Below are 20492 nucleotides of genomic sequence, written 5' to 3'. Positions count from 1 at the left end.
GTAGCGATGACTCACATGGATCAGGTGGCTCGGTTTCGTTCTCATTTTAAAAGCTGTCAATCAACAGCCATCATCCCCAATGTTGAACCGTGCAATAAACCTGTCAGTGTAGTTCATTCACCTCCTGTGCCTTTATTGTGTGTCTAACCATACATCCGGTTTTTATCTTCACCTAAAAAACTACTACAAATCAGCCACTTAATATTTTTTCATTCAGTTTTTCATGTCATTCAGCCTGAAATGTAATTTCACCTCACAAATAATAAACTCTTGCTAAAGATTCTGCTTTTCTTTTCTTCCTTTCTTCCTTTTTCAGCAAAATGGATTCAGTCTGTTGCTTATTTTCAAGAGACTTCACATTTTCTGCAATCTTTTAAGAGTGCTTTTTTTACGTTTAAATTTCTTCACTTTTCACTTCCATAATGTGTGTTTCGTCCTTGTCTCTCTGTATTTTCTTGGTTCCTCTTCTACTTCCCTTCAACCATTTGAGGTAGAAGGCTGCCCGTCCCTGAGCTTGGTTTTCCCAGAGATTTCTTCCTGTTAAAAGGGAGTTCTTCCTTCCCACTGTTGCTAAGTGTCTGTTTGCTCTGTAATATTTTATGATATTTATCTTATGATAGAAAAGTGCCTGTTTAAAGCAGTTGCTGTTGCAAATTTGCACTGTATAAAAAATTGAATGATTGCATTAAAAATTCAGTATCAGTATTTGTACACGTTATTGATGTAGGGGTTTGAATAAAAGCATTTGAAAGGGGCTTCTCTGGTGTCGTGGCTCAAAGAGTTGGCAGTTCGTCTTGTAACCAGAAGGTTGCCGGTTCAAGCCCCAGCTCGGACAGTCTCGGTCATTGTGTCCTTGGGCAAGACACTTCACCTACCGCCTACTGGTGATGGCCAGAGGGGCCGATGGTGCGATATGGCAGCCTCGCTTCTGTCAGTCTGCCCCAGGGCAGCTGTGGCTACAACTGTAGCTTGCCTTCACCAGTGTGTGAGAGTGAATGAATAGTGGAATTGTAAAGCACTTTGAGGGCCTCGAAAAGCGTTATATAAATGCAATCCATTATTATTTTAATCACATGTCATTCAAATATTTATTCTATTATTTTTTAATTTACAGTTTTTCATTAATTATTTTAAATGTGAAAAACTGGCGACATGTCTGCTCTATCATGGCTGGGATAAAGTCCAGCTGTGATGACCCTGAGTGGTGGATGGATGGATGGATTTTTTACCCACAGTCTGAGCCCACTCCAAAGGGGTAGAAGATAAATCTGAAGGGTTATGAGGCAACTGATTAAAAAAAGAATAGAATAAAAGCCCTTAGTTTTTTTTCTCTATTCTTTCCATTGTAATTTTATACTTTCGTGCTTTTTATTATGACACATTCTGAGAAGCTGAGATGATACATCCCGTATTGATGGAACGGCAGGACATCACATGCTAATCATTACAGTTAGGACCAACTATAAAATAAACAGTGACCTCTTCTGATAAACAATAATCCACATCAAAATTCCTTCATCTAAACATGTTGGACTTATATTTTCCCTGGAAGCACATGAAAAACTGGAAATTAATTAGATGGTTTATTGCAGTGAGCTTTGGGAATAGACCATAAACCACACAAGACGGAGTCAGTACAGTCACTAGACGCACATGTTCACCCCGTCATGGTGGGATTACGAATTTTAATAAAACAACCAGCTCTAAAATAGAAGTCTGACAAAACTCGTGTTCTCAGTGGAATGCGAGCCTGTAGATTTGGTCTGTAGGCGTCTTTAATTGGAAGTTCATTTGAAGGTTGCCCTTCAAATGAATCTTGACCTCCGACCTTCTGGAAGTATTTCTCATGGACCCCTGTGTCTGGACTCCCCAGGCTATTTGGAGTTCACATCTCACCGACAGTCAATGCCAAACATGAGGTCCCGTAAATTCCACACCTGTTGTTTAGACCAAGCTACTCAGTCTCCTTAACAACAAGTAAGAATGAAACAGCTTTCCTGTTTGTGCAGCTCCTGATGTGGTTTAGGATTGTTGTTGGAACACAGTCATGTCAGCAAGCACTAGGAATTTATTTCACTTATTATTTCACATGATGTGCCAAACAGTGGAATCCTGGTTACTTTATAACTGAATATTTTACATAAAAAATAAATGACAGTGTGTTTTATTAAATATAGTAGCTTCTTTTTTCTGGCTTGGAACCACTTAAAAAACAAACAGATAACCTTTAAAGGAAATGATCAGGCTCTTTTAAAACAAAGGAAAATGTAAACAAAGACTTTTAGAACAGTTTCACCCAGACTCAGCTCTATATAGATCTGCTCTATATGGACAAAAGTATTGGGTCACCTACACATTACACCTGCAGGACCTTTTATGGTGTCCAATCCCTCAACCATATGCATAAACATGGAGTCTGCAGATGATGTCTAAATGATGTCTAAAGTCTCAGTTTTTACCCAGTGCATCTGAAGGGATGGCTCAGATGAAGGTCAGCCTGTCTAACGGTGTGTTCACACCGAACGCGATGGACGCGAATAGAGCGTCAGGTTTACATGTAAAGTCAATGGAAAGGCGCGATGACGCGCGATTGCGGGTCCCGCGAAAATTCGGAAGCAGATTTGCGTCGCCAAAACGCCAAAACGCGTGAAACGCGCGTCAGTGTAGCGCGTCTGGCGCGTTTGACTCGCGAATAAAACCACGCGCGTGAGTTTTTGTGTTGCATTTTGTGCATACGCGCGTTTCGCGTCTACCGCTCGAGTTGGAAAAATCTGAACTCCAGCGTCAAATCGCGCCGCGACAACCAATCAGGAGCCTGGTGACGTGGCTGTTACCTAGGTCAAAGGGGCAGATCCAGCCAAAGCCTTTCATACTTCAATGGAGGGGAAGGCTAATCAATGCGGTAGCAAACAACTCGGAGCTGTACAACACCAGCTGCTTTCAGTACCGAGACAGGAATAAAAAGGACCGAGCTTGGAGGAAGATATGTGAAGAGATCGGGCAACCTGGTAAGTTCATTCATTTCTCTTTTGAAAGTTTTCACTGACCCGGGGAAGCCGCACAAAAGCTAGCAAGCCACCGCTATTTTCCCACTGACATACAAATACCGTTCTGCTTTTATGCATGTTGTCATTTAGGAATATATTTTATTGTTTATTAATAAACAGCACACAGTGGTCCCGCTGTTCATCCGTCACTGCTTTGCTTTTTCGCTGATTTTTTATTGCACAGTACAGCATTGCATTCTGCAGCCTGATTGACAAATCTCCTGCGCTTGCCAAATTTATCACGTTTGGTTTTGATAACCATCGCGTCCAATAGAAAAAACAGCACAAAAACACCCATAACTATGAGCCTCATTCGGAAATACACACCTGCACCGTGAGGGAAAAAGGCGCACGAAAGTGGCGGGCAGATGAAGACAAACCGCGGCATAATAATACTTTTACGTTTTGCAATCTACAAAGGTTTGCACTTTGAGAATCAATTGTGAGAACTGTGACCAGGGGCTAGTTATTCTGAGAACCCCTGCAATAAATGAGGGACCACTGTCTACTCTACGATTATTATGTCCAACCTGTTAACATTTAATACTGTATTGATAGAACCAACTGATTCTGCAGCAGAGCATCCCCAGTCCCTGAGCTCCTGCTGCTGCACCCACAGATATGTACAGCAAGCACTGATACCTTTTTAGTCGGTGGGATTCCCTTGTGATCACCTTTACTAAATATCTACAACCAATCTGATTATATCCTGTTATTGTTTTTTTTTTTTTTCAATATTGAAATTAAAATCTAGTAGCAGCCTTCTCATTTCTTTGTGTTTTGTGCTGTTTTACAGGCCCACAGAGGAGGACGGCTCCGAGGCAGATGAGGGACGGGTCCCAGGACGGTCCATCGGCGGTGGAGCTGGCCATCCTGGAGTCCCTGAAGAGGCCACACCAGTCTCCAATGGAGCATTTCCTCCTCAGCCTTGTTCCTGCTCTGGAGAGCAGCTGGTCCTTTTTATTCCTGTCTCTCTGTAAATTCTTATATTTTATATATTTATGTTTAATGTTTTTCTGTTTGAGACTTTTAATATTATTTCAAATAAATGTTTATAATGACTAATGTCTCAGTTCTACTACACAGCAAATGTTGGCACACAACTTGACACATGTAGAATTTATTTCATATTATACTAATGACAAAATATACTGATACAGTGGGATGCAGAAGTTTGGGCAACCTTGTTAATAGACATTATTTTCCTGTATAAATCGTTGGTTGTTACAATAAAAAATGTCAGTTAAATATCATACAGGAGACACACACAGTGATATTTGAGAAGTGAAAAGAAGTTTACTGGATTTACAGAAAGTGTGCAATAATTGTTTAAACAAAATCAAGCAGGTGCATAAATTTGGGCACCACAAAAAAAGAAATGAAATAAATATTTAGTGTATATCAATGTGTGTGTCTCCTATATGATATATGGGGTGCCTTTGTCTGGATGTGCTTCCCATCCAGAGCTGCACAGCACAGAGGAAAGTTCCAGCGCTCCTGGAATCCCTCTGTGATGGACCGCCAGTCTCCAGGTGAAGGCACAGCCATGAAGTCGTCCACTAGACAGTCCCAGATGGACGTCGCTGCCTGGGGGGTGATCTGGCTCACCGTGGACACACCGACTCTGAAACTGAACGCGATGGTCCTGAAGGAGTCCCCGGTGACAAGGAACCTGGACAAAATTGTTCAAAATCAGTATTATGTGTACTGCAGTTACAAAATACATTATTCAAATTCCAAAATACTTTTGTGATGTCAGATATAAATCACAAAACTTAAATCTTACATAAAACATTTTGTAATTATAAGGATAATTACAAAATGTATATTAGATAATATCTAAAACAGTTGTGTTTTGTTTTAACTTTAACATATCATAATTTGATTGGTAGCAACTTTCACAACTACAGTGAGCCAATCACTCATAATTCCTAAACATGTCAATCAGGTAGGAATGAAGTAAGACATTAATAGAAATAAAGAGTTGTGTGTTGACATGTAGCCCTTTCCTTGCTTAAATCATTAATATTTTTGAAAAATTAATCTGTGATAAGACAGCTTATCAAGATAGAACCATGTAACTAGAGATGAACCAAACTGTTCACAGTTTTATCTAACTCTGTTTTAATAAAGGCTGTGACCCCTGCTATAGAGTCTGACAGCTGCAGGGATTATATACAAATATTCAACTATCCCAGAATTAAACCAGGTCTAAATAAAGAGTGAGTATCACTACAAAGGTTAACTCAGTGGTCCTAATGCTACAGTTTGATATCAGCAAACACCGAGCGCATACATTGATGTGACACCACAGCCATGCTATCATTCAAACACTGATAACAGCATAAATCGAATTAAATCGGGACTTGATGAGAGCTTCTGAGTATCACTAGAAATATTATAAAGAGTCGTCTCTGTACCACAGTTTGCTTTCAGTAAACACCGACAGCATTCACTGTTAGCATAGCACATCCATGTTAGCAGTGTATAACTGGATGGATTAGCATATTAGCACAGATATCAATAAAGGACTACCGTATTAAATAGTTTTACTAACCTCAGGCAGACGGACAGGCGCTCTGCAGGTGGGATTGAGCGTCTGTAGTTGGTGTCTAGGCGGGCGATGCTGGGACCGACGAGGGAAAGCAGGTCCTCAAACTGGCCGACGGTGATAGCGCTGGAATCGGCCGTCATCCAGGCGCAGCTCCTGGAGCAAGTGGTGAAACTCACCAAACTGCTCATGCCTCTGGAGGACCTGATGGACCCAGGTACGGCGAGGACGTCTTTTACGCTGCTGCTCTGCTCTCCACAGTACATAGAGAAGGGAGTCTCCCGCTGCTGCTCTGCTTTCCACAGTACATAGAGAAGGGAGTCTCCCGCTGCTGCTCTGCTCTCCACAGTACATAGAGAAGGGAGTCTCCCGCTGCTGCTCTGCTCTCCACAGTACATAGAGAAGGGAGACTCCCTTCTCTATGTACTGTGGAGAGCAGAGCAGCAGCGTAAAAGACGTCCTCGCCGTACCTGGGTCCATCAGGTCCTCCAGAGGCATGAGCAGTTTGGTGAGTTTCACCACTTGCTCCAGGAGCTGCGCCTGGATGACGGCCGATTCCAGCGCTATCACCGTCGGCCAGTTTGAGGACCTGCTTTCCCTCGTCGGTCCCAGCATCGCCCGCCTAGACACCAACTACAGACGCTCAATCCCACCTGCAGAGCGCCTGTCCGTCTGCCTGAGGTTAGTAAAACTATTTAATACGGTAGTCCTTTATTGATATCTGTGCTAATATGCTAATCCATCCAGTTATACACTGCTAACATGGATGTGCTATGCTAACAGTGAATGCTGTCGGTGTTTACTGAAAGCAAACTGTGGTACAGAGACGACTCTTTATAATATTTCTAGTGATACTCAGAAGGTCTCATCAAGTCCCGATTTAATTCGATTTATGCTGTTATCAGTGTTTGAATGATAGCATGGCTGTGGTGTCACATCAATGTATGCGCTCGGTGTTTGCTGATATCAAACTGTAGCATTAGGACCACTGAGTTAACCTTTGTAGTGATACTCACTCCTTTTTATTTAGACCTGGTTTAATTCTGGGATAGTTGAATATTTGTATATAATCCCTGCAGCTGTCAGACTCTATAGCAGGGGTCACAGCCTTTATTAAAACAGAGTTAGATAAAACTGTGAACAGTTTGGTTCATCTCTAGTTACATGGTTCTATCTTGATAAGCTGTCTTATCACAGATTAATTTTTCAAAAATATTAATGATTTAAGCAAGGAAAGGGCTACATGTCAACATACAACTCTTTATTTCTATTAATGTCTTACTTCATTCCTACCTGATTGACATGTTTAGGAATTATGAGTGATTGGCTCACTGTAGTTGTGAAAGTTGCTACCAATCAAATTATGATATGTTAAAGTTAAAACAAAACACAACTGTTTTAGATATTATCTAATATACATTTTGTAATTATCCTTATAATTACAAAATGTTTTATGTAAGATTTAAGTTTTGTGATTTATATCTGACATCACAAAAGTATTTTGGAATTTGAATAATGTATTTTGTAACTGCAGTACACATAATACTGATTTTGAACAATTTTGTCCAGGTTCCTTGTCACCGGGGACTCCTTCAGGACCATCGCGTTCAGTTTCAGAGTCGGTGTGTCCACGGTGAGCCAGATCACCCCCCAGGCAGCGACGTCCATCTGGGACTGTCTAGTGGACGACTTCATGGCTGTGCCTTCACCTGGAGACTGGCGGTCCATCACAGAGGGATTCCAGGAGCGCTGGAACTTTCCTCTGTGCTGTGCAACTCTGGATGGGAAGCACATCCAGACAAAGGCACCCCATATATCATATAGGAGACACACACATTGATATACACTAAATATTCATTTCATTTCTTTTTTGTGGTGCCCAAATTGATGCACCTGCTTGATTTTGTTTAAACAATTATTGCACACTTTCTGTAAATCCAGTAAACTTCTTTTCACTTCTCAAATATCACTGTGTGTGTCTCCTGTATGATATTTAACTGACATTTTTTATTGTAACAACCAACGATTTATACGGGAAAATAATGTCTATTAACAAGGTTGCCCAAACTTCTGCATCCCACTGTATCAGTATATTTTGTCATTAGTATAATATGAAATAAATTCTACATGTGTCAAGTTGTGTGCCAACATTTGCTGTGTAGTAGAACTGAGACATTAGTCATTATAAACATTTATTTGAAATAATATTAAAAGTCTCAAACAGAAAAACATTAAACATAAATATATAAAATATAAGAATTTACAGAGAGACAGGAATAAAAAGGACCAGCTGCTCTCCAGAGCAGGAACAAGGCTGAGGAGGAAATGCTCCATTGGAGACTGGTGTGGCCTCTTCAGGGACTCCAGGATGGCCAGCTCCACCGCCGATGGACCGTCCTGGGACCCGTCCCTCATCTGCCTCGGAGCCGTCCTCCTCTGTGGGCCTGTAAAACAGCACAAAACACAAAGAAATGAGAAGGCTGCTACTAGATTTTAATTTCAATATTGAAAAAAAAAAAAAACAATAACAGGATATAATCAGATTGGTTGTAGATATTTAGTAAAGGTGATCACAAGGGAATCCCACCGACTAAAAAGGTATCAGTGCTTGCTGTGGGTGCAGCAGCAGGAGCTCAGGGACTGGGGATGCTCTGCTGCAGAATCAGTTGGTTCTATCAATACAGTATTAAATGTTAACAGGTTGGATATAATAATCGTAGAGTAGACAGTGGTCCCTCATTTATTGCAGGGGTTCTCAGAATAACTAGCCCCTGGTCACAGTTCTCACAATTGATTCTCAAAGTGCAAACCTTTGTAGATTGCAAAACGTAAAAGTATTATTATGCCGCGGTTTGTCTTCATCTGCCCGCCACTTTCGTGCGCCTTTTTCCCTCACGGTGCAGGTGTGTATTTCCGAATGAGGCTCATAGTTATGGGTGTTTTTGTGCTGTTTTTTCTATTGGACGCGATGGTTATCAAAACCAAACGTGATAAATTTGGCAAGCGCAGGAGATTTGTCAATCAGGCTGCAGAATGCAATGCTGTACTGTGCAATAAAAAATCAGCGAAAAAGCAAAGCAGTGACGGATGAACAGCGGGACCACTGTGTGCTGTTTATTAATAAACAATAAAATATATTCCTAAATGACAACATGCATAAAAGCAGAACGGTATTTGTATGTCAGTGGGAAAATAGCGGTGGCTTGCTAGCTTTTGTGCGGCTTCCCCGGGTCAGTGAAAACTTTCAAAAGAGAAATGAATGAACTTACCAGGTTGCCCGATCTCTTCACATATCTTCCTCCAAGCTCGGTCCTTTTTATTCCTGTCTCGGTACTGAAAGCAGCTGGTGTTGTACAGCTCCGAGTTGTTTGCTACCGCATTGATTAGCCTTCCCCTCCATTGAAGTATGAAAGGCTTTGGCTGGATCTGCCCCTTTGACCTAGGTAACAGCCACGTCACCAGGCTCCTGATTGGTTGTCGCGGCGCGATTTGACGCTGGAGTTCAGATTTTTCCAACTCGAGCGGTAGACGCGAAACGCGCGTATGCACAAAATGCAACACAAAAACTCACGCGCGTGGTTTTATTCGCGAGTCAAACGCGCCAGACGCGCTACACTGACGCGCGTTTCACGCGTTTTGGCGTTTTGGCGACGCAAATCTGCTTCCGAATTTTCGCGGGACCCGCAATCGCGCGTCATCGCGCCTTTCCATTGACTTTACATGTAAACCTGACGCTCTATTCGCGTCCATTGCGTTCGGTGTGAACACACCGTAATTCACATCAGCAAAAGCTACAAGGTACCAAAAAGTCACAAGCTTTGATTATGATGAAAATTACCAAAAAAAAGTGAAGTGGCCAAAAAAACCCTGAGAAATCAGTTTTTATTTCTCTATTCTCTTTTTTTGTTTTAATTTTGCATGGGAGTCAACAGTATGTCAGTGTTATAACTGGCTAAAAGTTGGTAAAACTGTCAGACAGAGATGGGCGTTACTGTAATCTGATTACTTTTTTCAGGTAACGAGTCAAGTAAGGGATTACTATTGCAAAAACGGGAATTAGATTACCGTTACTTTCCCGTAGGAACGCTGCGTTACTGCGTTACTAAAACCGTGATTTTTTTGCCAGAATGTCTCATGACAGTGACGTAAGCAAGTGCGACGTTGGTGACAAAAGCTGTGTGCAGATCAACAGTGGATCATATATGAATGCAGGAGAGAGTGTTTAAAGCGTGGAAGTACTGACCTTATTTTGAGTTTAATTCCATAAAAAGTGACAAAAACATTAGTGTCCGTTGTGCGTGGGAAGAAAACTTCTTTTTACAGCGAAAAAAAACCCTAAACTTCCAAGCAAGCACCGAGTGCGCTGAGAAACTCGCGGATTCTTCAACTGACCGCCGCGGCACACCTGCACCAGGGCAAACCTCCGCCTACGCTACTCCTGCTTTACAGGTGAAAATAGAGCAACAGGACCGCTAGTCTTTGATGTTATTTATTTTCTGTGTTTTACTTGCATCTATTTGAAAGACTGAGTGAAACACACAAAAAAAAAATTGTATGTGCTGGAATGTGCAGAAAATAAGTTTAAATGTTAAGCAAATTTCTTCAAGTCAGAGAATGTTGCATATAATTAAATTTTTGCTTGATGCATAAAGTTAAAAGATTAAAACTAATAAAACAAGTTTTAAAAAGAGAGACTTTTCCATTTGATTACATTTTGTATGATGGATTATACAGAAAAAGTAGAATTGGGCTGAAAGATCTATCGGTTTATCACCTATTCAGGTTGTAAATTGTGTTTTTAAAAAGTAACTAAGTAACTAAGTAATTAATTACTTTTGAAAATAAGTAATCAGTAAAGTAACGGGATTACTTTTTTGGGGAAGTAATCAGTAATTAGTTACTGATTACTTTTTTCAAGTAACTTGACCAACACTGCTGTCAGATGTAGTTGAAAAAGGTATTCCAGTCTATAGATGCATCAATACTGAACTAGAAAATAGCTCTTAAATAACAGAAAATAAAGGAGTATATAAAGACTGCATAAGCCCATAAGAACATTCCTTTTATCCTTTTTGTATTACGGTTGGAAAAGTTCCAAGATTTTGTCCTGGTCAAAAGCTGTGTTTGTACCACATTTACTTTATTAGGATCTGGTCACCACATGATTGGAAAGAAAAGGGCCTTTCCCAAACTGTTCCCACAGAGCTCAAAGGATTAAGATTTCCTTTCACCGGAACTAAGGTCAATCCCAAAAAAGCAATATACTACTGTCATTGAATTCAGTCATTAAAAGGTGTGGCTCAGTAGTTTTTACCATGTAGGGTACTTCCCAAACACGACATTTATGATTGACATAAATGTCAATCAAGTTGTAATCTTCTACTTTAAAAATGTATTAAATTTTGGTAATTTAATTAAATATTAAGTATGACGAGCTACATATATTTTCGGCACAATGGTCCAATAGACCTGCTGTCAATAGTGAGCATGGGAACATTTTCTCAACCAGAAATAACTGAATTAAATTAAGTTAAGTCCAATCCCCAGTGTAGACTATGATACAAATAAAGTCACATCAAATCATTGTCATCTTCCCCATTTCTTGCTCTCGTTGGCCTCTTTGGATGTACGACACCTAAAACCTCCTGATACTACTGTGACCCACAGCCCATCGGGATATGTAGGAACACATCATATGCATGATAAGGCAGGCAGCGCTAAACCCGATGGACAAATGCATTAGGAGAATTGCCATTGTAGCAGCAGGCCCACAGTGAGACTCCCCCGCTGTAAAAGGCAATGATGCGCAAGCGCTGTAGAAATTCCTCTGTGCAGAGAGCGACGTTACGTGCGGCTTCATCCAGCGGGCCAAAAAACCATCCTGTCACGCAAGAGCTGTGCCATATAATGCCTCATTGCTCATCCATTTTGTGTCAGCCGTGTTTGCGACAGAGTTCTGCTGCCGTAGAAATAATCGCCCACAAACGATTTGTTTCTTTAACACTTCTCATGTGCACGTTAAACTGAAGAGGGAAGAAAATAGGTAAGTAAATGAACAGCTGTTTCATGTCAGCAGATGAATTTGAGTTTATGCCTTGCTCCACTTGGTGCAGTTGCACAGAGCTCTGAGAGATCCGCTAAAAACAAGGCAAGAAAACCGGTAAAAAAAACAAAAAAAACAAGTTATTTACATATTATCTCAATATTTTACGCTGTAACTTAGCTCTAAGCTTACCAGACCGCTGATATCGAGCTGAGACTGAGCGCTGCTCAGAAAGCCCACGTGACTCATGCGGGACAGAATCACATACGTATGTGAAATTGACAAAATAGAGTCATGAGTTATGATGGATCGTGTAGCATAAAGCGGGGTGGGTAGACCATGCTGTCCTTGAACATAACAGAAAGAAAAATGTCTTCAAGCTTTTGCCCTTCATATTAAATCACAAAGTGACAGGCACAGCGGGGGGATCACTTCAGCCATTCATCCCAGATTCTGGATTCTATTACGGACGTTTCTGCTGAGTAACATGAGTTATGACACAGTCTTTTCAATCAGTCCACTTAGTTTAAGCACAATTATTATTTTACAAAGACGCTCTATTTTAAAATGATCTAAGATGGTTAGACATATTAAAGTAGTAAATCAAATATCAAAGAGACTGTGTAAGTGATTGATATGATATGATTATTACCAGCAGTGACATACAGAATTGATAGCTGCACATGGTGTATATAGATGAATAAATCCATATGTATTTATAAATGACTTACTAAGGAGGATTAATGATATATAAAGGATTATTTAAGCACTCGCTACCTTACTAATGCTTAATAGTGTTACATTATTATAAAGTCATACCATTATTTTTATTATTAGCGGAAGCTCGACCTGCATGCAGTTTTTGCCAGATTTGCATCAGATTCGTTACAGTTGAGAATTCTAAAGAAAACATGTAATTGCTAATAATTTGGAACCATTCAAAATGTAGGATTTTTAACTTGTAAAGTGTAAAGTGTAAAATGTAACAGTAACAGTCCATCAGCCGTTGTACAGCGATTTACCTTGACCATTGTAGACATCCTTTCTGTTATTTATAACTTGATTTAGCTGTAAATCATAAGCCTACATCGCTAAATTACTGCTAAATTTGATTTTGAGAACTGTTTAAAGCTGTGCATTTCATATGTGCAGCTATATATATACATATTATAGTCATTATAGTATGATTTAGAAATAATATTTAAATGGTGCTTTAACCCTCTGGATTCAACGAACACACCAGTGCATCCAAATCACATCACTGATTTAAGACAAGCGTGTTGAAAGCGTAGGCTTCAAACTATATATGTCACAAACAAGGATGCGGTGGACTAAATGAAGAAATGGATAGGCTCAACACAGCAGGAACTCAGCGCAATTGGCAGTCCACAAATATAATCAAACAGTATATGAGCGACTTTGGCCTTCGCGATGCATGGCGCTCCCTTCACCCCAACAGTAAGGAATATACTTTTTTCTCGCATGTTCATCACTCCTATTCTCGTCTGGATTATTTTTTGGTCAGCAGCTCACTGCTGAGTGACATTTCAGACACTGAGATTCATCCTATAGCTGTCAGTGATCATGCTCCTGTATCTTTAAAACTAATACACAAGAATAATACTACGCCAAGTAAAAACTGGAGATTTAATACATCACTGCTTAAAGATGAAGACTTTATTAAATATTTTAAAAAGGAATGGACTTCATACTTGGACTTTAATGACACTCCCGGAATATCTGCGTCTGTTCTATGGGAAGCAGGAAAAGCTGTGATGAGAGGTAAAATAATTTCTTTCTCATCACACAAAAAGAAAGAAGAAAACAAAAACATTCAGGAATTAGAAAAAACCATCAAATCACTAGAAGAAGCCTACGCGTGCGACCAAGATCAGGAAACATTGAACAAAATATGCAAAACAAAACTAGAATTAAATGAAACTATTAATAAAAAAACACAATTCCTTATACAAAGACTTCGCTTGCAGAATTTTGAACACAGTAACAAATCAGGTCGATTTCTAGCTAGCCAGTTAAAAATAAATAAAGAAAAAACAACTATATGTGCTGCTAAAGATTTATCAGGGAACACAATATATGACCCTGGAAGAATAAACAACATTTTTAGGGATTTCTATGAAACTTTATACTCACCACAAATAAACCCATCTAAAAATGAAATTGATCGGTTTCTTGACAACGTAAATCTCCCAAAATTACTAGACAGTCAAGCAATGGAACTGGATTCGCCACTGACTCCAAGTGAGTTCCAGGAAGCCCTGATAAGTATGCCCAATAATAAGGCTCCAGGTCCAGACGGCTTCCCTGCAGAATTCTACAAAGAATTCTGGACAATTCTGGCACCAGTATTCCATGGAATGTTGCAGGAAATCGAGGAAAATGGCAGATTACCACCAAATATGAACTCTGCCAACATTAGTCTCCTGCTAAAACCAGGCAAAGACCCTTTATTTCCCTCAAGCTATCGTCCAATTTCTCTTTTAAATGTAGACCTTAAAATAATCTGCAAAGCTCTCTCAAAGAGATTAGAGAAAATGACCCCCCTCTTAATTCATCCTGACCAAACTGGTTTCATAAAAGGTCGGCACTCCTCAACAAACACTCGTAGATTACTTAATTTAATAGACTACTCATACAATAAAAACATTGAAACCATAATATTATCCCTAGATGCAGAAAAAGCATTTGACAGAGTTAACTGGAAATTTTTATTCGCAACTTTACACAAATTTGGTTTCGGAAACTCTTTTATAAACTGGATAAGAATATTATACAATTCCCCAACAGCTCGTATCAGAACAAATGACCAGACATCCCCCAGCTTCTGTCTCCTGAGGGGCACCAGACAGGGATGCCCACTCTCCCCTTCACTTTTTGCAATTTTTATCGAACCTCTAGCAGCAGCATTTAGACAGGCTACAACAATTAAGGGCATAAAATGTAAGAACATAGAACATAAAATCAGTCTCTATGCGGATGATGTGTTGCTTTTTCTGCAAAACACACAAACCAACCTCTCTGAGGTAATTACTCTAATAAACTGGTTTTCAAGAGTTTCAGATTATTCAATTAACTGGCCAAAATCTACAGTTCTCCCCATTAACTGCTCCTTCCATAATTCTTCCTCTGCCCCACTGCAATCCGGAAATATTAAATATTTAGGTATTAATGTTTCTCCTAAGCTTTCAGACTTAACTAAATTAAATCACATCCCACTTCTAAAGAAAGTAGAAGGCGATCTGACTAGATGGAAATCTTTACCCATATCACTCATGGGAAGGGTCGCCACTATAAAAATGATGATCTTGCCAAAAATAAATTACTTATTTTTGATGATCCCTAACAAACCATCACAAGATTGGTTCAGATCTCTGGATTCATATATTTCCAAATTCCTTTGGAAAGATAAACCCCCGCGCATCAGCTTAAAAACGCTACAAAGAACCAAGGATAGAGGAGGATTAGATCTGCCTAATTTTCACCAATACTTCTTAGCCAACAGGCTTCAGTTCATCTCAGAATGGTCAAAACATACCTTCCTAGATGAACCTTGGCTAGATGTTGAACAGGCACTATGCAAGGATCTAGAGATTTCAGACCTACCATTTATTAGCTCAAACATCAAAAAACATGAATGCTTTAAAAGTATCAACATCAGCTTTTCTCTGACAGCATGGTGGGAGTATCTAAAAATAACGGAGTCTTCACTAATCCCATGCAAACGTACTCCTATCTGGAATAACCCTGACATATTACAAAACAATAATATGATTAACTTCCCAGAATGGAGTTGTAAAGGAATTAAATACTTAGAACATATATTGGAGGGAACAGAATTGATCCCATTCGACAGACTAGTTGCACAATATGGGATCAACAAGACAAGATTTTTTAGAATATCAACGAATTAAATCCATAATAAAAAAGAAATTTAACCTCAGTCAAGTTGAATTACAAATACCACCAAGTGCGGCACATTTCCTTACTCTTAAATCCCCCAAATTATTATCTAAAATATATAGAACATTCTCTAAATTAGATGAATCAATATCCCTTCCTATTGCAAAGTGGGAAGCAGATTTATCAGTCAGTTTAGACCAAAACTTCTGGTCTCAGGTATGCTTAAAAACTTTTAAATTGATTAAAAATCCCAGTCTGCAATTAATACAATACAAAATACTACATAGAGTGCACTATACAGGTCATCGGATGTTCAAGATGGGCTTTACATCTTCCAACAACTGCTCACACTGTCAAAACAATACACCAGACAATTACATTCACGCTCTTTGGTTCTGTCCACCAGTGCAGAAGTTTTGGCGCGAGATATGTGAAGACTTATCAAAGTGTCTGAAATGTAACATTCCAACTTCCCCCTTAGTGTGTTTGTTGGGCAGCTTAGATAATGTCACCTCAGAAAACAATTTAGCCCATATGGTTTTCACTGCCCTATGCATAGCCAAGAAAACTGTCCTCATGAACTGGAAAAATAAAAATAATCTTAATTCTAACCAATATAGAAATTATCTATTAGATTACATTAGTCTTGATACAGCCTCGGCCACCACATCAGATCAATTGCTCTGGGCTCCTTTGATCGGCTCCATCACCTAGTGGGGGTGGGGGGTCATAGTTTGGTCCCGCCTTCAATGTTGTGATTGGTGTGGGGGCAGGGACAGGCTTAGGGCGTCGGGGGGTTCCCCGGAGGCATCTTCCTTGGGGGGCTCAACCCGGGGTAGCGGTCATGTCCGGTTGGGGGCCTTTTTCTGACCATTTCCTCGTGGCTGCGTGCAGCGGGGCTAGGGGAGGGTCTGTGGTGATGGACGTGGGTTACTGACCTGGTAGCCTGTCTGCCCCTGGGTGGGTCCGGGATGGGCGTGAGGGTCTGGGGCCGGGGCCCTGGCTGGGCCTCGGGGCCTTGGGTCCTGGTTTGTGTGTTGCCGGGGTTGTGGGCGGGTGGGTGCATGGGAGCCCATCCCTGGCGCAGGGTGCCGCCGGCGTGTCGAGTCGCCTGTGGGGCTCTTCAACCGGTGGGGGAGATTGTTACACCTTGCAGGAGCTTTCTTCCCCTCAGGAACTCTCTGCAGGAGGGGGAGATACAGGAGAGGTGGAGGAAGATCTCAGCCTGGGCGTCTATTGTCTCATGTAGTCTGGAAGACGAGTGGATGGTGGGGTGGGTGCAGTTTTCTCTGTGGTGGGGTTGGGTGGACTGTCCCGGGCTCTGTGGGGCCGGGGGGCGCTGCTGCGCTGGGCCCCGGTCTGGATGGGCCTGGGCCCCCCTTTCCCTGGCGGGTCGCGGAGTGTGGGAGTGCCTGCTGGGGTCAGCGGGGGAGCTGGCCCCAGGGAGGGGTCACCTGCCCCTCCCTTCCTTCCCTCCCCATCTCCAGCTGCCTCCCTCCTCCTGCTCCACCACAACCACCCACACATGCAGGGCCTTGGAGTAGGGGTATGTCACCAGGATGCAGAGGAGGCTACCCCCCCCTCTGTCCCCTTCTGGCTGCCTCTGCCTCAATTTTATCCCACAACTTAGACATTCACATTACTCACACCCTCATTACACATACATATAGGATCTTGGGGGTGGGCACGATACACGGAGTCCAAGTTACCATCAGGGTGTACGCCTCACCCCTGGCGTCGTTGCCCACCTCTCAATTTTAAATACATGTAGACATTGAGGGCTAGCAGGAGGGACTATGCGCTTACCTGCTGCTCTCTGGCAGGTAGCTCCATGCCCTCCTGGGTTTTAATTGCACCTTAGAACACACATGCATCAACACTACAATGAGCGGGTGGAGGGAGGTTTGGAGTCTTCTCTCACCCCCATTCTCTGCGGCCTGCTGGAGCGGGGGGGCTAGGAGGAGTGGGCCATCCGACTGCGGTCTGGGGCCTCCCTGCTGCTGCGGAGTCGGGGCGGTCTGCCTCTCCCCACCGCAGGGAAAAGGGTAACACCACCTGGGTCTGGGTGCAGTTCTCCCCTCCAGGGGCAAGGGTACCTAGACCCGGTTAGTAGAGTACGCTTGGGGAGTGTGATCGTGTATACAGCGTCCCTTTATGTCTGTCTCCACGTCGGTTGAGTGTGAAGTACATATGAGAGCATGAGGGTGGGAATGGATGTTTGTGTCTGTGTGTGCCTGTATGTCTGTGTCTATATGTCAGGTTGGGTATCAGACGCCACCTCTCTGGGGACATCTCGGGCCCTCCAAGGTTTGGAGGCCTATCTCCACCCACCACCACTTCCCCTGCCGGTGGCAGACTCCCTCAGGTATCGGTGCGTTGGTGGTTCTTTGTATCTGGGGGTGGGTGTCCGGGTACACACCGGCTCACTCCTTGGCGGCCGCTTATTGGGGCTCGCTCGGGCCACTTTGGAGGTGGGGTGCCCCCGGCCTCTCGGCCTGGGGCTCGGTCACTCAGGCACAGCTGGCTGCCGGCGGAGCTCACGGGCGCGTCACTGCAACTCCCCCTGGCTTCTGCTCCGCGGCTGCTGAATGAGCTCTCATCTGGGACTCTCCTTAGCTCTTACTGGGACAGTGGCGCGGCTGCCCCTCTGTGGGTCTTCCTTGGTCTCTTGTGTTCTGGGTGCCTCTGGATGTCTGGAGTTTTGATCTCCTCCATACCTGCTTGATACCATAGAGGACAGGGCTGTGGCTCCCCACACTCTCTAGCAGATCATTACATGGAGAAACCTTTGGAATGCAAGCATGCTGATCCACACAGGTATGCACACAGGTGTACACATGGGTATTCACAGATGCGGACTACAGCTTTCTTGGCTGCTGCCTCAAAGCACACTGTGCGCTGTCTATCTTGCGTGCTGCACAATATCGTTTATTATTTAGTAACTATTGATATCTATGACTAGCTAGTTTATTGTGATGGTGCTTTTTTTTTTTTTTTTTTTATTATGTTACTCTTTGTTGTTTGCTGTCTCCCCTGTTTTTTTTGTTTTTCTTTCTCTCCATACAGGTGACCCAGGAGTTTTTTTTTTTTTTTTTTCTCTCTTCCCCCCCTTCTCACCGTCTCTTCTCCCCTTTGGTTTTCTTTCTTCCTCTCCCCCTCTTTCTTTCATTCTTTCCCCCTGTCCTATTAAAAAAAAAAAAAAAGGATGACAAAGGATGAACTGAAGCTCCGCCATCACGTGATGTCACATGCTGCTGTTTCTGATGTCACTTCCAAAAAAAAAAAAAAAAAAAAAAAAAAAAAGGATGCGGTGGACTCAAAAGCAGACTCAATTGCTCGAACTATGTATAATTTATTAGAAGGAACAAAAACGTGAACAGAACTGGGTTTAACAGAAACCATTCGCAGAAACTAAGGGAAATCCGTGGGCGGGGAAACAGGCGTAGAGCACAGGGAGAACTCGAACGGGAACTTTCTGTAAACACAGGAGAAAGGTGTTACTGAGTGACAAACGAGTAAGGGACAGAGGTATGGAGTGCCAGTGGATAGTCTTGGGCTTACTTGGAGACCCTGGTTATTAAGCGGGGGAAAAGGCTGCCATGGGAGCATTCCAGAGAGGATCGAGAGTGGGGAGAGTCCGGTCCAGATTCCAAGGAGGTGGAGAGTATGGACTGAAGGGCAGGCTGAGAAGAAGTTGTGTATGTGGTCCTTGGGTTCCGAGCAGACGGAAAAACAGGATGGAGACGGAACCAGCACTACTGGTGAGTGCGACGGGTGATGAATCACAGATGGTAGCAGGACGAACTGGCAAGGAGTGGCAGGCAGTGCTGGCTTAAAAACCCTCTAGGTGGAGCCCCGGAGATTGAAAACAGGTGATGAGCTGGCCAACTCCACCCCAAAGGACGGATGACAGGAACCTGGACCATGCCCAACCAGACACTCCCACAGCATATGACAATATATCAATGTCTATGCATATTGATATATGCATAGACATTGATATATGTATATTTTGTGTGACGGTGGTACTGTTAAACTATAAAATAATCTATACAAAAGCAAAAATATTCAGAATCACATTCTGTGTGTGTACATATTAAAGAACATGCCACTAGATATTTAGGATTGAGGTATTCATTTTAGTTTGATATTGCAAAGCCCCATTTGCTGACAACGGTTGGTGTAGGTCCCCCACAGTGCGGAGTAGGATTAGGATTAATCATCAGAATCAGAACCAGAATACTTTCATAATCCCTAAGGAAATTATGTGGGTTACAGTTGCTCCAAAACAGTAACGGTAACAGACTAAACTAATTAAATAATACAATATATTACAAAGTTTACAAATGTAAGAAAAAGCAGTAATGTATACAAATTTCTTAATTATAAATCTCAAGAATATTACAGAGGAGAAATATATATATATATGCCATTTAACTCTAACCTGTGAAACATTTGTTATTTTACTGTTGGGCGAGTGCAAAAGGGTGTAACAATTGCAGTGGATTGGCATGTGGACCTCAGAGGGTTAAAACGAAACCAAATTAGAATAGATGTAACTCACTAGATGAGTGATTTTTTCAAAATAATTTCCATGCATGCTTGCACACCTGTAAACAGATCGCATTGTTTGGTTAAAAGGAAACCACAGGTTTGGTTGCTTATGGAAACCGTTAGGTTTTTCTTTCTTTGTTTAGAAAACTGCTAAGCTGGGTTATGTTAGAGCAGTACCTGCAGCATCGCTCCTCATGTAAAGAAGAAGCTATAGCGATGGGGAAAGATTACCCATAAAAGAAGGACAACAGGTAAATAGGATCTATAGCTTAAATGTTTTGGCTAATGTCTTTTTGACTGATAAGAGCTAATCAGCAAGCAAACATGTTTCCAGAGTGTCAGCAGCATTTTGCGTCATATTTGTGGATGTACCCAG

General features: G+C 41.9%; 2 protein-coding genes and 1 long non-coding RNA gene across 3 annotated transcripts; 1 reads left to right on the top strand and 2 right to left on the bottom strand.

Moving 5' to 3' along the window:
- Nucleotides 1–3802: 3802 nt before the first annotated feature.
- Nucleotides 3803–5996, bottom strand: LOC308408772 (uncharacterized protein; the record flags this gene model as incomplete). Its single annotated transcript, XM_080901184.1, has 2 exons — nucleotides 3803–4719; nucleotides 5605–5996. 2 exons carry the CDS (start codon nucleotides 5994–5996, stop codon nucleotides 4449–4451), a joined length of 663 nt encoding a protein of 220 aa, XP_080757310.1. The 3' UTR covers nucleotides 3803–4448.
- Nucleotides 5612–7594, top strand: LOC308409051 (uncharacterized protein). Its single transcript, XM_080901593.1, has 3 exons — nucleotides 5612–5752; nucleotides 6002–6279; nucleotides 7168–7594. Exons 2-3 carry the CDS (start codon nucleotides 6020–6022, stop codon nucleotides 7436–7438), a joined length of 531 nt encoding a protein of 176 aa, XP_080757719.1. The 5' UTR covers nucleotides 5612–5752; nucleotides 6002–6019; the 3' UTR covers nucleotides 7439–7594.
- Nucleotides 7595–7777: 183 nt separating this feature from the next.
- On the bottom strand, nucleotides 7778–9267 carry LOC308409052. Its single transcript, XR_013973908.1, has 2 exons — nucleotides 8868–9267; nucleotides 7778–8042 (listed from the first exon to the last, which is right to left on the bottom strand). It is a non-coding gene; the product is annotated as an uncharacterized lncRNA (long non-coding RNA).
- Nucleotides 9268–20492: the final 11225 nt, after the last annotated feature.

The sequence above is a fragment of the Rhamphochromis sp. 'chilingali' genome (assembly GCF_963969265.1).
Source record: "Rhamphochromis sp. 'chilingali' genome assembly, chromosome: 13".
NCBI classification, from domain to species: Eukaryota; Metazoa; Chordata; class Actinopteri; order Cichliformes; family Cichlidae; genus Rhamphochromis; species Rhamphochromis sp. 'chilingali'.
The sequence above is the reverse complement of the archived record's forward strand: the minus strand, read 5'-3'. Positions and strand labels throughout refer to the sequence as shown.

Bases quoted from the DNA above. Each gene is read 5' to 3' on its own strand.
- LOC308409051 (XM_080901593.1), top strand. From the start codon at position 6,020: ATGTACTGTGGAGAGCAGAGCAGCAGCGTAAAAGACGTCCTCGCCGTA. The intron at 6,280-7,167 runs GTTAGTAAAACT...AATTTTGTCCAG, and splicing joins CGCCTGTCCGTCTGCCTGAG to GTTCCTTGTCACCGGGGACT.